General features: G+C 39.1%; 1 protein-coding gene across 2 annotated transcripts in view; it reads left to right on the top strand.

Moving 5' to 3' along the window:
- The window catches only part of GRID2 (glutamate ionotropic receptor delta type subunit 2), a 1,893,008-nt gene extending 1,883,615 nt beyond the window's left edge, over positions 1-9,393 (top strand). Inside the window, exon 17 of one of the 2 annotated variants that reach the window (XR_012754338.1) lies at positions 1,640-1,715. Coding sequence is in view for 1 of the 2 variants with exons in the window: in XM_075351083.1 (XP_075207198.1) it covers positions 1,640-2,062 (423 nt within the window). In the remaining variant the exon portion in view is untranslated. Of the gene's footprint in view, positions 1-1,639 lie in introns of both variants that reach the window. The other variant, XM_075351083.1, reaches the window with a different exon arrangement.
- The last annotated feature ends 10,194 nt before the right edge of the window (positions 9,394-19,587 follow it).

Raw genomic sequence — 19,587 nt, 5'->3', positions numbered from 1 at the left:
ATTGACTTCCATTATACTTGGATGATCAAGTCGTGTCCATCCGAGCATCCAACTGCTCTTAACGAGTACTGAGTACTCAAGCATGGGAGTGCTCACTCATCACTAATTATTGTATATCAATACACAACAAAATTATTTTTTTTGTTTGTTCTTTATAAAATGACCTTACTTTTATATATACTATATTTATATATAAACTGTAAAATGGTAGCCAAAGATGGACATAGCAATTCATTTCACATTGATTACATTTTATTAGGTATCTTTATTTGTATTTTACAATTATTGCTTTAGGATTTAGTTACTATTTCAAGCTTACTTTACCAGTACTTAGATGACCACTAATGTATTTTTCAGACATATCAATATGACATGTCAAAAAGTAAAAATAAGTGTGTGAATCTGTAAATATAACTCTAAGAAATGGATCCATTAGAGATGTCAATTTAATATTAAAAGCAACCTGACAGGAGGAAATTCTAAGCAAAACAAATTGTATGGTCATGTAGGTGATTTTACACTGAGTAAATCAATACATTTCTTGCAGATATGTGCCATGCCACTGCTGAGCAGTGCAACATTGAAGTTTTATATAAATTAGCTGCATTTGCATTGAGACATGTCAAAGCACTTCCAGTTCTCCAACCATTACTCTTTATTCCCTGCCCGGCACCTAGCTCCTGGCGTTTGATTGACAGGTTAATCGAGCCAAAGAGTCAGTGCCAGAGAGCAGGAAATGCTTTGATGCCTCGCCTTAATGCAATTGCAGCTTATTTACATAGAAAATGGAAGAATTTTCAGCAATGGCAGAGTAAATTTTTACAGGCAACATATCAATTTACACAGGATAACAACATCTTTATCTTTAGTTTTAGGTAAAAATTCCTTCTGACTGATTCGATTTTAATTTCAATACCATATATCCGTAACCAGCAGCTGGACGCTTGGACAGACTTGACTTGTGTATGAAGTATAATGGAAGTCAATGGAGAACTCAAGTATTTTTTTCGAAGTTTTCCTAGAAAACTACTTGAGTTCCCCATTGACTTTCATTATATTCGGTAGATGAGTTGAGCCCATCTGAGCATCCCATTGCTCTTTACGAATACCAAGCACCCAAGCATGGTAGTGCTTGATCATCCCTAGTCAATATGCATTTTTTTAATTCCAAAAAACTATGTTGTTTTTCATTCTGATAATAAGGGCCATGAAGTTCTTTGATTAGGTTCTTTAGTTTTTTCATTTCAATATTTATACTGTTTCAAGATATCCTTGTAAAATAAAATGGAATGTACATTTTTGGGCAATAAACTGAAAATCTGTGTTTTGATTTTTCTTCTGGTTATTTCTGAAATGTTAAGCTGTCTTTGTGGAATTCCGTATGCTTTCCCACATTGTCTGCTGGCCTTGCAAAGCTAAAATACATCTAAAAAGCTACGCTTTAGTGTACCATTACTGCAGCCTAAAAGCTATTTCAATCCCATCAGTGTCATTATAAGTCATTTTCTGCAGTTTTATATGTAAAATACAGGCATGCATTTTTATGTGTGACTTTTTAATTTAGTCAATGATGTCTGGCTAGGATACGTAAGGTTCCTACTGAATACTGTGCATCTCCCTCTTTTTTTTTCTCCTCCAGGATGACAAAGAAATTGACCTGGAACATCTCCACCGACGTGTAAACAGCCTGTGCACTGATGATGAAAGTCCTCATAAACAGTTTTCTTCCTCATCGGTGGATCTGACACCACTAGACATTGACACGTTACCAACCAGACAAACTTTGGAGCAAATTAGTGATTTCCGAAACACTCATATAACTACTACGACCTTTATACCGGAACAGATACAGACACTTAGTCGTAACTTGTCTACTAAAGCTGCTTCTGGATTTTCATTTGGTAATGTGCCTGAGCACCGAACTGGTCCTTTTAGGCACAGAGCTCCCAATGGTGGATTTTTTCGAAGTCCAATTAAAACTATGTCATCTATTCCATACCAGCCAACTCCTTCTCTAGGGCTCAATCTTGGTAATGACCCTGACCGAGGTACCTCCATATGAGCTTTAGAAAGTTTCTTCACTGTTATTTTGTTTTCTTTCTTTTTCTTCTTGGACTCTATTTGCTAGGAGCATCTGTAAAACGATGGAACTAACATTGGATGTATTTTTTTTATATCAAGGTTATTAATAACAGTTTTTGATTCTTCGCTTTCTTCTTCCTCTTTTGTCTGTAAATGTATTTTAAAACTTGTAAATTCATTTCACTGCCTCATCCTTATTTCTTCTCTGTTTCTTCTTGAAAACATGTTAATGTATTTATGAATCTCACTTTAGTTTCAAAGTTACATCTGCAATAATTCCAAATTCTTTGCATCTTACTCTCTGATTCTCTTGTATACTCTGCTGCTGTTGTGTCCCATAAAAGTGGACCAAAGGCGTACCCTGCAGTTTAGAGTCAAACAAATGCTATTCAGGCTGTAAGAAAAAGAATGCAATTTTGTAGGACTACAAAAAGCCATTTCTCCGCCAGTAAAGAATACATTAAAGCATATGTTTGCACTGTAGCAGTGCATATGTATATTAATCAGCTCATTTTTTTAAAAAAATGTACAGTTTATGGGTAAAAGGTCTGCACCAATTCAATGTATGCATATATGACAGTGTACGCATACAATATTCATGTGTGTGGCTAAGGAAAAAGTCTGGGTAATGTTGACATTATGCTCATTATTGACAGGAAGAAATGCATAGACCTGTTGGCGTGTATACTACTGCTATTCTATTTTTGGCTAAGTGCTATGGGTGTACATATTTTAAAATATTTTTATATTTTATATGCTTTAATTTTTTTATGTTTTTCAGACTTTTTTCATGAAAAATAATATTTTACTATCTACTCTAAAAAAAAAACAGCTACAATGAATGCTGTAAGGAGAGGGGGCCATAGTTCAGAATATTCTTTTATCACACACAATAAAAATCTGCTGAGGATCCCTCAATGTTAGCAAACAAGACCTGAGGGCAATATCACCCCTTATTTCCTAAATGGAAGACCTGCTAACAGAATTCTAAGGCTAGTCGCATGTGAATGGGCCGCTTCCATAACATTTTCATGCCCCCCCCCCCCGCCATACTGTCCAAACTGAAGTCCGTGTTATACCATCATAGCCATTAATAAAAAATAATTGAAAAATCAAATTCAGTCTACATAATGGCAACATTATCCAGACTTCTAGCATTATATATATCATAGGAATATGGACTATATACACCAATTGATAAATGAAATGTGTTCATGTTTAAGTTACAAAAATTATATCATACAATAGCGCTTTAGAAAAAAAAGTAAAAAAAATATAACATTATATACAATGAGAATATTTACTTTAGAAAGTTCTTAACTATTTTAACAAAGAGTTTTATATCACATCATATCATCTATACTTTTCTATGTCAGAAAATGCAAAATATTCAAACCATTTGTTCAGTCTATTACTTGTTTAATATGAAGGAATATAGTCTGGTATATTACAGCTGGACATGTCTGCTTGGGATATATTAGTAAAGAAAGAATGCTATATATAAAAATACATATCTTAGACAAAAGAAACTAATCAGACACTCAAAAAAGGGTCTTTTTTCCATATTTTTGAGTCCTTTTTTGAGTGTGTCCAAGAAATTTAATATTGTAAAAAGATGATTGCTTGCAAAATACAGCGCCGCACCTGTACATGGGATGCCTTTTTTATTGCAGCTCAATTCTATAAAAAGGGTATCAGTGGTGCAGTACTAGACACAACCATTTGGCGAGTACAAGGCTGTTTTGGCAAGAAAGCAGCAATATCGTCCAACAATTTAAAGGGCGAAACCTAAAAAAAAATCAGGTTTGTATAAACATTACAATGTTATCTAGTGCGGTACACTAGTTTATACACATTTTGTAGTCATAGATTTTCTTGTTTACAGTCTGGATTATTGAATGCTGACACTCATTATTATTGTAAATTTTATGAAAAAAAAAATATAACGATAAAAGAATATATAGATGGAGCTCCACCATGCAAATCAGAAGGCCTTATTTAACAATAAATGGCAATGTTTATTTATTTATATATATATATATATATATATATATATATATATATATATAATATATATAATATTGTGTTTTAAGCTGTTCTATGATTATGAACATTTCTGAGTGGCCTTACTTAGTTGCAGCATACTGGGATACTTTAGTTATAGTGTGATTTGCTTAAATTATATACATCTAACTAAAAGGAGAGTGTTGATTACTTTTGTTTAGTCGAAGCCCAAAGTTGGAAAAGTTCTAATGAACTAATTTTTTTCATATAAGAAATATAAGCCAATGGAATTACCTTTTGCGCTAGTAAAAGTGAGCTACTTGTTTAATTTAAAGTGCCAGGGCCATCATTTCTTTTTAGTTTCAAATATTTTATTGATTTTTCAACAATACAATACAAAAAATGCAAATAATAATTTCCCCTGTCTGCGGTTACTACAAGTGAAAGTACTTATTATGAGAAAAATAAACAAGAGGGAAAAAAAGAGAGGAAAAGACAAAGAATCTATTAGAAGCTACTGAGAATAGAGAGAGGTATAAAGAGAATAGACTGAGATAGAGATTATAGGGAAAGAGGGGGAGGAAGGAGGGGGAGAGATAACCTGCTCCTATTCTGTTTCACCAGGGTCAAAGCTACATATCCATGGGAAGGACATTTTTTTTTTACTCTGGTGCCTCAAATACAAGTTTTTATGGACATTTTTGAACTTCAGGTCTATCACAAATTGTAAAAAAAAATACGTAAATGGCCCCTACAAAATTACACTTTTTCCATAATAACTCAATGCTCTTAAGCTATTGGCTGATGTTTGACACCACAAACTTTCTGTTCTTCCCTCCCTTTTAGGTACTCTCCATTTAATACTGGTAAGACTGAGAGCTGCTTCCTCCTGTTTAGGGACAAAAGAATGGGGGGATTTTCTGGAATCCAGCAGAAAAAAAGTTGAATGTTTAGTGCAGAGTGAATTCAGAAGGTGGGGAAAGCAGGAACTCTATAAGGTGAAACTTCAGCCAATATTTCCTGAGGTTCTGAAAGGGGTTTCTGCTTTCAGGAAAGTGGATCCTAAATGCTTTAAAAGATGTAAAATAAACCGAGCTGGTACCTACCCTCCCGTGGTCCAATTCCAACTCCCCGCTGTTGCTCAGGTTTCGGTATTTTGGTTGCAGCGGTAAAACGTTAAGTCAACAGCACGCATTACTGCTGTAGCCAATCACTGAACTCAGCGGTTGTGCCAAGGTAGACAGCACGAGCTATTGAGCTCAGTGTACAAGTACCTTTACAGTTGACATTTACATTTGAAAGATACAGAATTATTTTAAGTATTTGTAATACAATAGTCCACAACATAGCAGCAAAATGTATAAAAAAGATGCATATACAAATTTGCAATCAAATGTTTGATTCAAAATGAAGTGGTTTTGCAAATAGTCTTAATTAAAAATATTTTACCAATTATTATGTATACAGCTTCTAAATGACATACCTTTGATTTTGCAGTCATTTTACCCTTTTATCATAAGGTGATTATTAGTTAAAGATATGTTGATAAAAATGTATGTTCCCCATAATTGCCTAGCGTGAAAGACAAAGCGACCAAACAAGAAATAGCAAAATGCTAATTTAATGTTAATAACATCTTTAATTCAGGCTTTAAAATTATTGTTGGTGTACACCAGAGGAGATCAATCTTTATGACCTTGAGAGCCATATTCAGGTCTGATAGAGTGTCGTGAGTCACATCCAGCTCTGATAGAGGGTCATGAGCCCCATCCAGCTCCAATCCCCCCCAGTAGTGACACCCTGAGCCCCCATTACTGGTATAAGACCGTATACCAACACCCAGGAGTTCCTATCTTACCCCCATTCAGATCTGCTGTTTTATATGTACTCCTAAAAGTCACCATCTGGGGACCTGTTCTTCATAGCTGTTTCCTAGACTTTATGCTAATGCAACAAGCTGGCAAACAGACGAGCCACACATCAAGGGCACCGAGCCAAATGTGGCTCCCAAGCCACAGGTCGGGGACCCCTTGTGTAAACCGATGTGCAGCAAACAGTGAAGTATATGACAAAAGGGGAAAAATATGATCTCAGGAACAAATTTACATTATTGTTGTTAAATATAGTGAAAGTAAACGAGCAGCAATTTGACTTCATATGTTGGGGATGAGTGCCCATTACGACCAATTGGTCTCTGGAAATGGGGGCTTATACAGATATCCTAATGTAGGATTGCAGGTTTTATTGTGGTCTGATTTAGAAAGCTGTATAAGGGTTGCCGAATTCTGGACAGAGTCTAATGGATCCAAAAGCAAATTTTGGGGGTCACACCGCAAAAACTTTTCATGCACTCTTTCAATATGGATAAGTGTTATTTACAGATTTATATATATTGAAAAAAGGAAACCAGAGGTGAAATGAGATCTGTCTTTTCCTCAATATAGAGTAAATTCAGAAGAATTCGGAATTTACTCTGCTCGGGGCTGCAGCTGTTCACCTTTATATGACGCTGATATAGGAGTTTTGACTTGCACAACTTTTCTAGGTGAGTTCCTCACTATTAACCAATTTTGTTATCTGGTAAGACCCTATTGTGCTTCTCCTCCATAGTTCCTATCTTCTAATTCTCCTCAATATAGTAAGCTGCTGCAGATTTTAACATCAGAACAATGTAGAATACTTACATTGCGCTGCAAAAAAATTTCATGAAGTGTAGATAGTGTAAACTCCTATTCACACAAATAATATTGTATATTATCATGACTTGTGGAATTTGCATTTCAAATCCCAAATTCTGACTATGACCTTCACATTTATGCTTGACTCATTCCATCCTTCTGAAATATATATGGCTTCTATTCACAATATACATAATATATAGTACATATAGGTGTCACACACACATTACACAAATATACACACATTGTACACATACAATACACACTTCAATACATAGTATGTGTTTACACATTGAATACATATTTCTCTACAATATACACACAATACATATACGCATACCTTTTCTATTATAGTGTTGACGTCAAGAAATAGAAACAGCAGTTGACAACACTCTCATCCCAATACCAAATAAGTAGTGCTAAAAGCAGCAGAAAAAGGGAAAAAACAGCTAAAAGGACAGAGAATAGCAGAAAGCAGATGGGGCAGAAAACTGGTATTGAGGAGAGGAGCAAATGACAGGAGAAAGTAGATAGGGTAAGTAAAGAACAGGAGTATGCTTTATTCTCTTTGTCCTGCTTTCACTATCTACCTCTGCTCACTCCCTCCAAATATTGCCAGTCTGACTACAGCTATAAATACAGTATATACATACTGTATATATATATATATATATATATATACACTGTATATATAGATAGATATATTTTTATATATATATATATATATATATATATATAAAGAGCTACAGCAGACAGGTAGCTCGGCAAGAAGCACATTATTGTAGATGAGGGAGAGGATCCATACTCTGCATCAGTCCTGCCATCACTTGAGAAACATACAAGCCCAAACGGTTTTACTAGAAACCTGGTACAGTGCCATGACGGTCCATAAATGCAACAAATTTAACAGCTGTCTCATCTGCATACTCTGCTCTGGACTCTGCTGTACTGTACATGCAATGAAGGCTAGAGAACTATTTCAGAGCAGGTTCTCTACCACTTCGGGGTCGGTCATGTTCGCACCCTCTGTGACCATGATTGTTACACCCCTGACAGTCAGAAAATATACATCATCTTGTTCCAGTGTCTAAGAAATCATTAGAAGTGTACATGAGTTTTTTAAAACTAAAGAAATTTATTGTGAACCTAATTCTCATTATTTTAGAGTTCGGTTTTATGGTTTCAGACCTGTAATACTAGAAATATTTATGATTTATTGTGCTTTTCCAATTTTTACATAACAAATATTAGCTGTCTGTGATTTCTTAATAAGTTGTCCCGAAAAAAGAAATAATCAGGTTGGGAACCCTAAGCTCTATTTTATACACAAAGTACATTTTTTAATCAAGTCTATGTACAAAGTTGTTTTAGATGTATTGGTGCAATTAAAACATTATTTGCAAAAGTACAGATACTTTTACATTTTAAGATAAGTATAAAGATAAGCATTTATCTTATCACAGCTACGCAGCTGGAATTACAGACATTGTGTAACTTTTATTAAATTCCTCGGCAAACTGTGTATTATACCATATTTATAGGTTCAGGATGACTAGGAGCCATTTGTCTTCTAGAGCTAACATGATTGTGTTACATGTAGATACCATTTCTAAAATAGTGAAAGGAAGTGCTATATATGTGACTTCTAAGACATAGACAGGCCTGCTTAGGATCTCTTCATCAGGCAGCAAGAAGAAGAAGCAGGCGTCAATTTAATATGCAGTTTCAAATTGAAAAGCAAGCAAGTCAAGGAGGAAAGCACAGGAAAAGGAGTGATTATGCATTATGGGCAAGTTTCCTATTAGAAAAAGGGATAGCTAGTCTTTAAAATGCTTTCTAAAAGTTTATTAACAAATACATTAGAAATATGAATAAAGTATTGTAAGGCCCAAGATACTACCATGCCTACTGTACATTGTGTATCGAAATGTATTATAGTTTGTTCTTCACTCTCAAATACATTTATTAAACTAAGCTATTTTTTATTCTGATTTGTACAATTGAGAAGCTTCTTTGTAGGCCAAAAATTGCCAATAATGCCAAAATATTAGGTCAATGTAAAATGGATCATTTAGTCAATTGTTACTTATTACTGAATATTGTGGTTGATATGATTTATGTTTTCTAGTTGTCTTGTATTTTTTATTGGGATTTTCTTTTATTTTTATATTAACATATACATCTATGATATTGTTATCATTTTGGTGCTAAAATCTGACAATTTGATACTTAAAATTATTTTACCCTGCACAGCTCCTATCCACTACACAGCAATTGTTTTAGATTTTTACTTCACCTATTGCTTTGCTGATATGCATTTAATTTTTCTCACATTGGTTAAGGAGCTCCCTATTGAACTGCACAATAGCCCAATACCTAAGAGAAGACTGTTTATAAGACTGTTTGCCAGAGATCAACATAATGGATCTCTTGGCTTACAATTACTGGTAGATTGTTAAAGAGACTTAAGCTGGTGTCACACTAAACGACAGCGACAACGACGTCGCTGTTACGTCACCATTTTCGGTGACGTAACAGCGACCTTGTAAGTCGCTGTTATGATCGCTGCTTAGCTGTCAAACACAGCAGAAGCAGCAATCATAAGGTCGCTGTGCTACATGTTCAGAGAGCAGGGAGCCGCGCTTAGCGCTGGCTCCTTGCTCTCCTGCAGCACACATCGGGTTAATTAACCCGATGTGTGCTGCAGCTACATGTCACAGTGCAGAGAGCAGGGAGCCGCGCGCACTGCTTAGCGCTGGCTCCTTGCTCTCCTGCAGCACACATCGGGTTAATTAACCCGATGTGTGCTGCAGCTACATGTCACAGTGCAGAGAGCAGGGAGCCGCGCGCACTGCTTAGCGCTGGCTCCTTGCTCTCCTTGCTACAGTATACATCGGGTTAATTACCCGATGCGTACTGCAGCCACATGTCACAGTGCAGGAGCCGGCACTGGCAGCAAGAGCGGAGGCTGGTAACCAGCGTAAACATCGGGTAACCAGGGAAAGGTCTTCCCTTGGTTACCCGATGTTTACGCTGGTTACAGCTTACCGCAGCTGCCAGACGCCGGCTCCTGCTCGCTTCATTTCGTCGCTCTCTCGCTGTCACACACAGCGATGTGTGTGTCACAGCGGGAGAGTGACGACCAAAAAATGAAGCTGGACATTCAGCAACGACCGGCGACCTCACAGCAGGGGCCAGGTCGTTGCTGGATGTCACACACAGCGACAGCGACGGGACGTCGCTGCAACGTCACCGAAAATGGTGACGTAGCAGCGATGTCGTTGTCGTCGTCGTTATGTGTGACACCAGCTTTAAAGGAGAAGTCCCATCTCAATAATTGTTGATATATTGCTTTGATGGGCCATCACTTAATGATCACTGGAGATTTGACCAGTGGACATCACACAATCTTGAAAATGAAGGAAACTACTACCCTGGACAGGGATGCTTCTAAATATACAAATATTGAGAAACTCCATTTACTTGAAAGGAACCACGCTGCAGGTGGTGATAGAGAATTTACATGTGAAAAGAAAAACATTGATGGAGAAGAGATGCTGAAGTTCCCCTGCACCTCCTCTAGTCTAAGAATCAACCATTGTCTGGGAGCTTGGATTCCCAATCATGAGCCATAACTTAAAAATAGAGATGGTTTGAATTGACTTGATGGACCTGGTCCTGCATCTGTAGACTGTAGGTGGAGCCAAGCTAACTGCCAACAACCATAGCTCATCTTTTTATTTGCTGGTGTGGTGCAATATTACATGTGTCATGTTGCCACAATGATGTTGCACCAGGCCGGCTTATCAAAAGTGGATCCTAGGATGCAGACAGTTCACTGGACTCTTAATCAATATCACCATCTCTACTTTGGATTTCCATAGGTATTTGGAGAATTTTGAGGAATCATAAGAATTTCTAGAATAAAAAAACTCATTTTTTTAATTTTGAAAATCATTGAATTCATATCTTTTAGAAACACCTTTCTAAAATTAGAAATGTTGGAGGGTTTATGTCAGGATATATCTTTAGGCCACAACAAAATGTTTTTTAATAAAAATATAGGTGGTCCCAAAGATAAAGTTTTTTTCTAATGTAAGGTAGGAGAATATTAACACATCAACAATACTAAAATGATTAGGTTATGGTTTGCTTGAATGACTGTACTTATTAATCAACATGTACCAGACTTTAGTTTGGAATTCTAGGTGAGAAGCACTTGTCAGTTACATATTACCTCATTAAGCCTTGATTGGTATTGGTATCAGCTCAGTTTGCAAATATGTGCTAGAGCACGCGGCAGGATGATACTTGTATTTTTTCACGTAAACCAATATTATAGATTTACATGAGATTTTCTATATAATGACAGAAGGCTGCTGGGTTTTAAAGATCAAAATGGCTGATTTAACAACATGGTGCGCACAGAACAAATGAGCTTTAATTTAGTGCAACCAATCATAGAGTACTCGTCACTGTCATTAGTTTATTTTCCACCCAATGGATCAACCGATTTAGACCGACTGCTATGGTAAAAACCATTGGTTACATTGGTTATTCAATACGCCTTCCTGTGTTCTCTTACTGCAGTACATGAATGGTAAGGATGACAGCATTGATTGTGTTCGCTGTTTATTGCAGTTGTTTACCTGTACAAATAATATCAATATAGTGTCTGAGATAATTTACTTCTGTTTTCTTACCTTTTATTTGCACCCAGGTATATGCACTTAAGAAATGAGTGACATCTGGGAATCTTTATTTTTCGTTGTAAGTTTCATGATTTGCTTTATTAATATGTATAAACAAAATATGAAAAATATATATATAAATATATTCTTCATACATATTTTTGATGCTGGTTCTCCAGGGTGCATCTTGTACTGTCAATGCTTTTGTACTAAATCTTCAAATATTGTCTACTGTGTAAGGCAGATTTGTTTCTATTCAAATCATGCAAAGGCCATTTTGTTTCTAAGGGTACAAGTGTCTGAAAGCATGCACATTTTGTTTCCCCTTGCGACATCCGTTGTCTCATGCATATTGGATTTTAAAAGTTAAAATGAAAAAAAAAAATAATAATATAATAAAGCTATGTAGAGACATGCCAGATGTTGCAGTAAAATTTAGCTAAATTGAAATAACTGTTAGCCATGTACAGTATTTAAAATAGGCCTATTTTGATGTGCTGCCTATTTAAACACAAAATTACAGAAAACATTTTTGGAGGCCTCCGTTACAAGTGGCAGAGCTTTCTGTGTATAATTTGTCTAAATGATTTGTCTAATAAAATTGTTTTTTAAATGGTGTCTCTCGTTTTTCAGCTGCAATGCTACTGTATACAGGTAAAGCCATGTTATATGAAGCAGATTAATGCCTACATAATGTTTAAGAGTTCTACACTACTCACAAACATTTAAGGATATTTAGCTTTTGGGTGAAATTTAGGTAAAACATAAAAAGTTCATGCTACAGGGATATTTTATCATGAAAGTCAAGCATTTAAGTAGAAGCTTACAATAGTGACTACCTCATGTCAAACAATTTATTGAAACAACAGCCAACAACAGTGGTGGATATAGCCTACCCCCAAAAAAAATTTCAATGTCTCAATAACTTGTCATGTGACCTTGAACATCAATTATATCTTAACAATAACATTTCCTGCTGTTCACAAGTGGAGTTAGTCTATGTTGAGGAATCGCATCCCCCTTTTCTTGAAGGGCGGCCCCAGAGGTTCTGGGGGGTACAGAGTTACGAGCCTCTACATGGCAACTCAGCTGATCCCATAGGTTTTCTATAGGATTCAGATCTAGAAAAAGTGTATGCCACTCCATTTGAGGCACCCCAGTTTTCAGCAGCCATTTCTTAAAGATACAATTTCGACGAGCAGAAGCATTGTCATCTATAAAAATGAAATTAGGCCTATGTTGTCCATGCAAATGTACAATTGATGTATTAATTATGTTATTCAATTAGTAGGGGTTAGTCACTGTACCATTTACAAAGTGTAGTGCAGTTCTGCATTGACCACACTGACCTGACCACACTGTAACACCACCACAACCAATAACTCATCTGGTGACAACAGTGGTTGATGCATAGCGCTCTCCTCAACCTCTCCAACACCATTGGTGGCCATCATATCTGCTTAGCATGAATTGACTTACATCAGTGAACAGCACTGAGGCACATTGCTCCCTCGTCCAGCAAGATGATGACGCCTGTGCCTGATGATGGGGTCAGGTACCCTTGCAAGTGATCTAGTACGCAGACCACACTAATGTAGACAGTTTCTAATGGTCTGACATGACATTTGGGTGCCTTTCACTACTTTTAAATGTGTCTGGAGTTTTGTAGCATTTATCATCCGGTTCTAAAAGGAAAGATATTGTTCACAATGAAGAAGTCATCAATGTGGGTCATGTCCACTATCTATGTCTTTCTGTGACTCCACCAGTCTCTCTGTAACTTTATTGCAACCTGCTGATGACAGTCTGTTACACTCTAAGCTTAGTGGCCACTTCTGTATGAGAACACCCTGCTTGAAGTTTCGCAATGGCGAGGTACTGTTGTACAATTGTTAGGTGTCATTTTGGACTCATGATGTCAACATGTGAACAGCATAATGAGGAGAACTGTTTAAATAGCAATTCTGATTGAACGTTGACATTTACTGAGCATTCAAAAACAGCGCCAAAGGATACACATGACAGTGAGTCAGAGTTCTCAAAGTAAACACATGACAGTGAGTCAGATACTCTGACTCACTGTCATGTGTTTCCTTTGGCGCTCTTTTTGAATTACCAGCAGATATTTTTAGACTGCACTACTGTTGTTGTCTGTCATACTGGTGGATTTTCTGATAAAGAAGTGGGGTTACACTTCGAAACACATTAAACTAAAACACCTTGCATTATACCTCTCCTGGATGTGTGTCGTACCTTCAGCAGCGCAGTAACCATTCCACATTTACAGTGTTCCCAAGAAAAATTAGAAGGAAAAACTACGATAGTCCCTGGAAGACATGTAGAGGAGGGCCTCAGAAGTGGGACTTCTAGATTAGTAAAGCCTATCCTATGAATTTTATGCAAGTGCTTCCAAAAATTAGACGGCTGTACTATAATACCCCCTGGAAGACATGTAGAGGAGGGCCTCAGAAAAAATTGTTCTCATTATTAAGGAGTTGGACTTCTAGACTAGTAAAGACTAGGCACTATGTGCAAGGGCTGCAAAAATGAGAAGGGGGGATTATAAAACTCTGGAAGACATGTAGAGGAGGGCCTCCTAAAACATTTTTTTCCTATTATTATTATTATTATTATTATTAAGGACTGGGACTCCTAGACCAGTAAAGCTTATGCACTATGTGCAAGTGCTATCAAAAATTGTAAGGAGGGACTACAATACACCCTGGAAGACAAGCAGTGGAAGGCCTTAGAATACCACTTTTCCCATTATTGAGGAGTGGGATTCCTAGATTGGTAAAACCTATACACTAAGAGGACTAAAAAACATTTATCCCAGGAGGGAATACACATATATATATATATAAATATATATATATATATATATATATATATATATATACCTATATACATTATATGAGAATTGTAGAGGAAGACCTCATGCACTTGCTGTAAAAGTCATGTAGGAAGGCAGGCATCATATACACCCTGGAAAAATTAAGGGAGAGGGTTGGTATGGTGGATGAGGTGAACAAGAAAAAGAAGAAAGCAGAAACCATATGCCATTATTTGAGTGGGAAGGGGTGCAAAGGAATACATCAGTAAAAACAAAACTTTGGAATTGGCTTTATGTTCTGCTGCTATCATCCGATGAGGTTGATAAATCTGGGCCAATCCAGGCCTTGTGCATTTTGATAAGCGTGAACCTGTCAGCATTTTCATTGACATACATCTGTCAGTTATTATGTGCCTGACGGCACTAAAAACCCACACTTAGAAAACCTTAGTAAATAGAAAAGCTGGGGAAAATAAAGCGCAATAGGGTCTTACCCTAATGTGTACAGGGCAGGGGAGGGGGGAGCAATATTACTCACCAAATGTAGTTGTGACAGTCACAACCACTATAATCGCATGTAGAAATGGATCAAGGCAGCAGCAACTCAAAACGGCAGATAACAGAGAGAGGTAGAAGACGGGTTTTTCATTTTGGCGCGGCATGAAAAACCCGTCTTCTACCTCTCTCTGTTAGAAAATGCTAGTGGCAGAGCAGACCAGCAGCTCAAAAGTATAGAGGGACATTTTATGCCACTTGTCAAGCTTGGATACCCAATATTTGAACGGCAGTGAGGACTCATCGAAGAAGTTGGTAAGGTCAGCTAGGTACTCATTCACTATTTTCCAAAACGTTTCCCTCCTTGTCAAATTATCCCGTGCATCAGAACCTTGCTGCTGGGAAGGTCTAATGAAACTGTCACAAACCTTTGATAGTGTTCCTCTGCCTCTGTTGGACCTAGTGTGTGTCTCTGTCATTTCTCCTTATGTCTCTTCTCTGCAGCCAGAGTTGTCAGGTGGGAATTTTTGAACTAATTGTTCCAATATGGCCTTCTGGTATTGCACTATTGTACTAGCCCTCTTTGCCACAGGAAGGAGAGATAGAAAGTTTTCCTTTTAGGTGGGTGGAGAAGGGTGAACACCAGTAATCAGTGTTGCTGAAAATGCTTTTATTGAAGGGTCACGGGAAAGGCATTGGGACATTAAGACAACCATGTGTGCCAGACTCCCATCAAGCAAGACTTTCCTGTCCGCACCAGGAAGATGACTCTCCATCTCCTCCTGTTCCCTCTCTTCCTCTTCAGCACATCTATGCTGAACAGTCAGGATGAAGCTAGTGTGTGTTGTATCCTCTGTAGCACAGGCAACCATCTCCCATTCCTCCTCCTCCTCTGCCTTCTCATTATCACCTAATACGCTCTAAGAAGATGTGATGAGGTACTATCACCCTGTGTACTTTCTTCCTCAATTTCCACCTGGTCCACATGCAAAGCTTTCTTATTAAATATGAGCGGCAAGAATTTGAGTAGGCACAGAAGAAAGATGGATATGCTGATCATGGTATCATCAGCGCTTACCCTCTTTGTTGATTCCACAAAGTTTTGTAAAACCTAACAAATGTCAGATATTTATGCCCACTCATTGGTTCTTATGTGTGGAGGTTGAGCAAAATACTGACGAGCATGTTGTAGCTGGTATTCAACTACTGCCCTCTGCTTCTCAAAAAGTCTTGCCAACATGTGTAATGTTGAGTTCCAGCATGTAGGCATATCACACACCAGTCAGTGAGATGCCCTTGCAAGCACTGCTGCAGCACTGACAGACCAGCGGCAATTGTAGATTACTTGCATAAATGGGCACACAAGCAGAGTTACTCCACTAGCAGCTCAGAGAAATCTGTATAGGTTTTTAGAAAGAGCTGAACCAGTAAGTTGAGCGTGTGGGCTAGGCATGGTACATTTACGAGCTTGACAAGCTTCAGAGCCATCATCAGGTTACGACCATTATTACACATGGCCATGCCTGGTTGTTGGTTCAGCAGCAAGAGCCATAGATCTGTCTGGTCTGTGAGAGAGTTCCACAACTCTGCGGTGGTATGTTGATTGTGACCTAAAGAAATTTGGTCCAGCAGAGCCTGTTGCTGCTTCTCCCAGGCAGTGCTGCAGTCCTTCCAGCTTGTGATTGATGTAGATGACAATTCAGAGGTTGTCGATGAGGAGGGGGTTCTGCTGCTGTTGCAGAAGGTGGGGAAAACCCTGATGAAACTAGGACCCGCAGTCCTATGTGTCGGTAGTACGTGTGCCATCCCATTGTCCGACTTGGTCACGGCCTCCAAAATATTCATCCCGTGTTCCATCAAATGTAGCATCTCTGGCCACAAGCACTTATTTATGTGTCGGTAGTTAAGTAGACCTTCCTAGTTACTGCTTTGGTCAGGGCACCGGTAATGTTAAGAGACACGTGCTTGTGCAAGGCAGAAACGGCACACTGAGAGAAATAGTGGCAGCAAGGGACCTAGTACTGAGGGATGGCCTCCGTCATGAGGTTGCACAAAGCCTAAAGGGTAGTTTACATGCTGCGATATCGGTACCGATATCGCTAATGAGTGTACCCGCCCCCGTCGGTTGTGCGTCACGGGCAAATCGCTGCACGTGGCGCACAACATCGCTTACACCCATCACATGGGACTTACCTGCCTAGCGACGTCGCTGTGACCGGTGATCCGCCTCCTTTCTAAGGGGGTGGTTTGTTCGGCGTCATAGCGACGTCACTAAGTGTCCGCCCAATAGCAGAGGAGGGGCGGAGATGAGTGGGCCAAACATCCCACCCACCTCATTCCTTCCTCATTTCCGGCGGGATGCAGGTACGGTGAGTTTCCTCGTTCCTGCGGTGTCACACATAGCGATGTGTGCTGCCGCAGGAACGACAAACAACTTCGCTACTCACCTGTCAATGATTTTTGGTGTTGGAGCGACCTCTACAATACCAACAATTTTTACCTCTTTTGCTATTGTTTTAGGTCGCTCAGAGGTGTTACATGCTGCGATATCGCTAACAACGCAGGATGTGCGTCACAAACACCGTGACCCCGACGATATATCGTTAGCGATGTCGCAGTGTGTAAAGCACCCTTCAGTGTCCACAAGCCTAAATGGCAACATGTTCAGGGTATGCCACCTGGAAAGGTACCCATTTAATGTTGGACCTGTAGGTGGGTGGTTGGGCAATTCTTTTTGCATTCTATGGCCTTAGGTAGGGACAGGGGAACTCTGTGATGGAACAAGAAAGTGAATGTAGTTGCTGATGGTTCTTGCGAATATGCAACAATAGTTGCAGAATAGCAGGCATTTATGGACAGGGAAATGCCAACCAAATAGCACAGAAGAAGAAGCAGTGGTATCACCAGCAGACACTGATTGTGGAACCAGGTATTTGGCCCACCAAGTCAGGTATTTTGATGACATCTGCTTGAGGATGCTGGTGGTGGTCAGGCTGCTAGTGGTCAGACCCCTGCTGATCTTGGTGCAGCACTGTTACACACATACAAGGACATGCCTGATGCAGGGCCCAACATAGGCATTACAATGGGGATGATAAGGGGGTTGACATGCCCTTAGGGTAGGGAGAGGGGATATGGGTCACCTTCTGAAACATACCTGTGTCTGCTCCCTGAGCTCCTTAACATCCCTATGTGAGTCCTTCCCCCCCCGCTGTCATCACGTGCCTAGTCCCTAGCTATCCCTCCACACACGTTGGCTAGTGCAAAGGCTGTTGAGTGCTCTAGACATCACCACTTTCGTAATTATACACAAGAGAAGGAATACAGACAGAAGAACATTAACAAAAAAGATATTCAATGAACTTCACTGCTGCAGGCAATCACCAGGGCTGCAGACAACATGGCTCCAACAGCTTCCAGATACTTCCTCTCTCCATAGTAATCAGTTCAGAATGAATACAATTCTATAACTGACATCCAGTGATTGAGCATATGGCTATTTAAAGTGAAGGGGTGTGGTCAAAAACCAGTTGCACTTAAGATTGTACTAATTAGGAACTATCAGCAAGGAAATAGTCCTTAATCCTTGAAGAGGCAAAAGAAAGCAAATACCTGAGTCTCACAAGGAAATATAAGTCTAAAGCTGGGTTTACACACTGCAACATCTCAAACGACATCGCTGTAACGTCACCGGTTTTGTGACGCAATAGCGATGTTGTTTGCAATGTTGCAGTGTGTGAAACCTATCAGCGACCCGGCCCCTGCTGTGAAATTGTAATCGTTACAAATCGTTCAGGACCATTCCTAGGTCCTTTGTTTCCCGCTGTCCAGCAAGCATCGCTGGAAAGTTTCAGTGTGTGAAAGACTTTGCAGCGACTTTGTTAGCAACTTCCCTTTCAAAAGGCTGCTTATCAACGTCCCCAACAACCAGCTAGGTCGCTCTGCAGGTCCGGATCGCTGTTGCGTTGTTGGCCAGGTTTGCCTGTTTGACTGCTCACCAGCGACTTAGCAGAGACTTAGGGAGGTCGCTGTTACGTCACAAAACCGGTGACGTTACAGCGATGTCCTTTCCGATGTTGCAGTGTGTAAACCCAGCTTTAGATCCCAAGTCTGTCACACATTACTCAAGGACGAAATGCCCCTTTCTAGGAGGGGCCTCAGTATCTTCAAGACTGGACTTGTTTGGATACAACATACAGAAGGAATGCCCCAACTCATTTATGTTCACTTCCATTGTCACCAGACCTTCATGGTTACCATAAACCTAGAGCTGGCAGTAAGAAAGTAGGCTCCTGAGACACGACACATCTCCTGAGCAATGACCTGTGAAAAATGGTAAGGACATTCAGTAGCGGGGTAACTCCAGCCGAAACGTCATAGGTTTAATAATGGCCACTACTCTATATGGATCGATAAACCTAAATGCCAGAGCCCCAGATGAACACTTCTACCTGATCTTTTAGTGGACACTTATACATAGTCATTCACACACAGCTTCGGACCTGAACATTTATTATCAGCCATGGATTTGATAGCAGTAGATAAACCCCCTGAAGGACAGACAGAATCATCCCCCTATGCTTTCAACACCTTAACCTCAGTAACAGAACACTCAGTGGAAAGACAACCTCCCTTTTCCCACCTCTCCCAGGGAGACACCAAGGCACAAGCTTCACCTGAAGTGGGGATAGAATATTGCCCCTTCTTTCCAGAGGCACATTATTTACCTCCATTGGGAAAAAGGATGTACATTTTATACACCAGCAGTTATTGCAAAAACTGCCCCAACTGATAACTTCTCTAC

Source organism: Anomaloglossus baeobatrachus, chromosome 1 (assembly GCF_048569485.1).
Source record: "Anomaloglossus baeobatrachus isolate aAnoBae1 chromosome 1, aAnoBae1.hap1, whole genome shotgun sequence".
Classification (NCBI taxonomy): Eukaryota; Metazoa; Chordata; class Amphibia; order Anura; family Aromobatidae; genus Anomaloglossus; species Anomaloglossus baeobatrachus.
The sequence above is the reverse complement of the archived record's forward strand: the minus strand, read 5'-3'. Positions and strand labels throughout refer to the sequence as shown.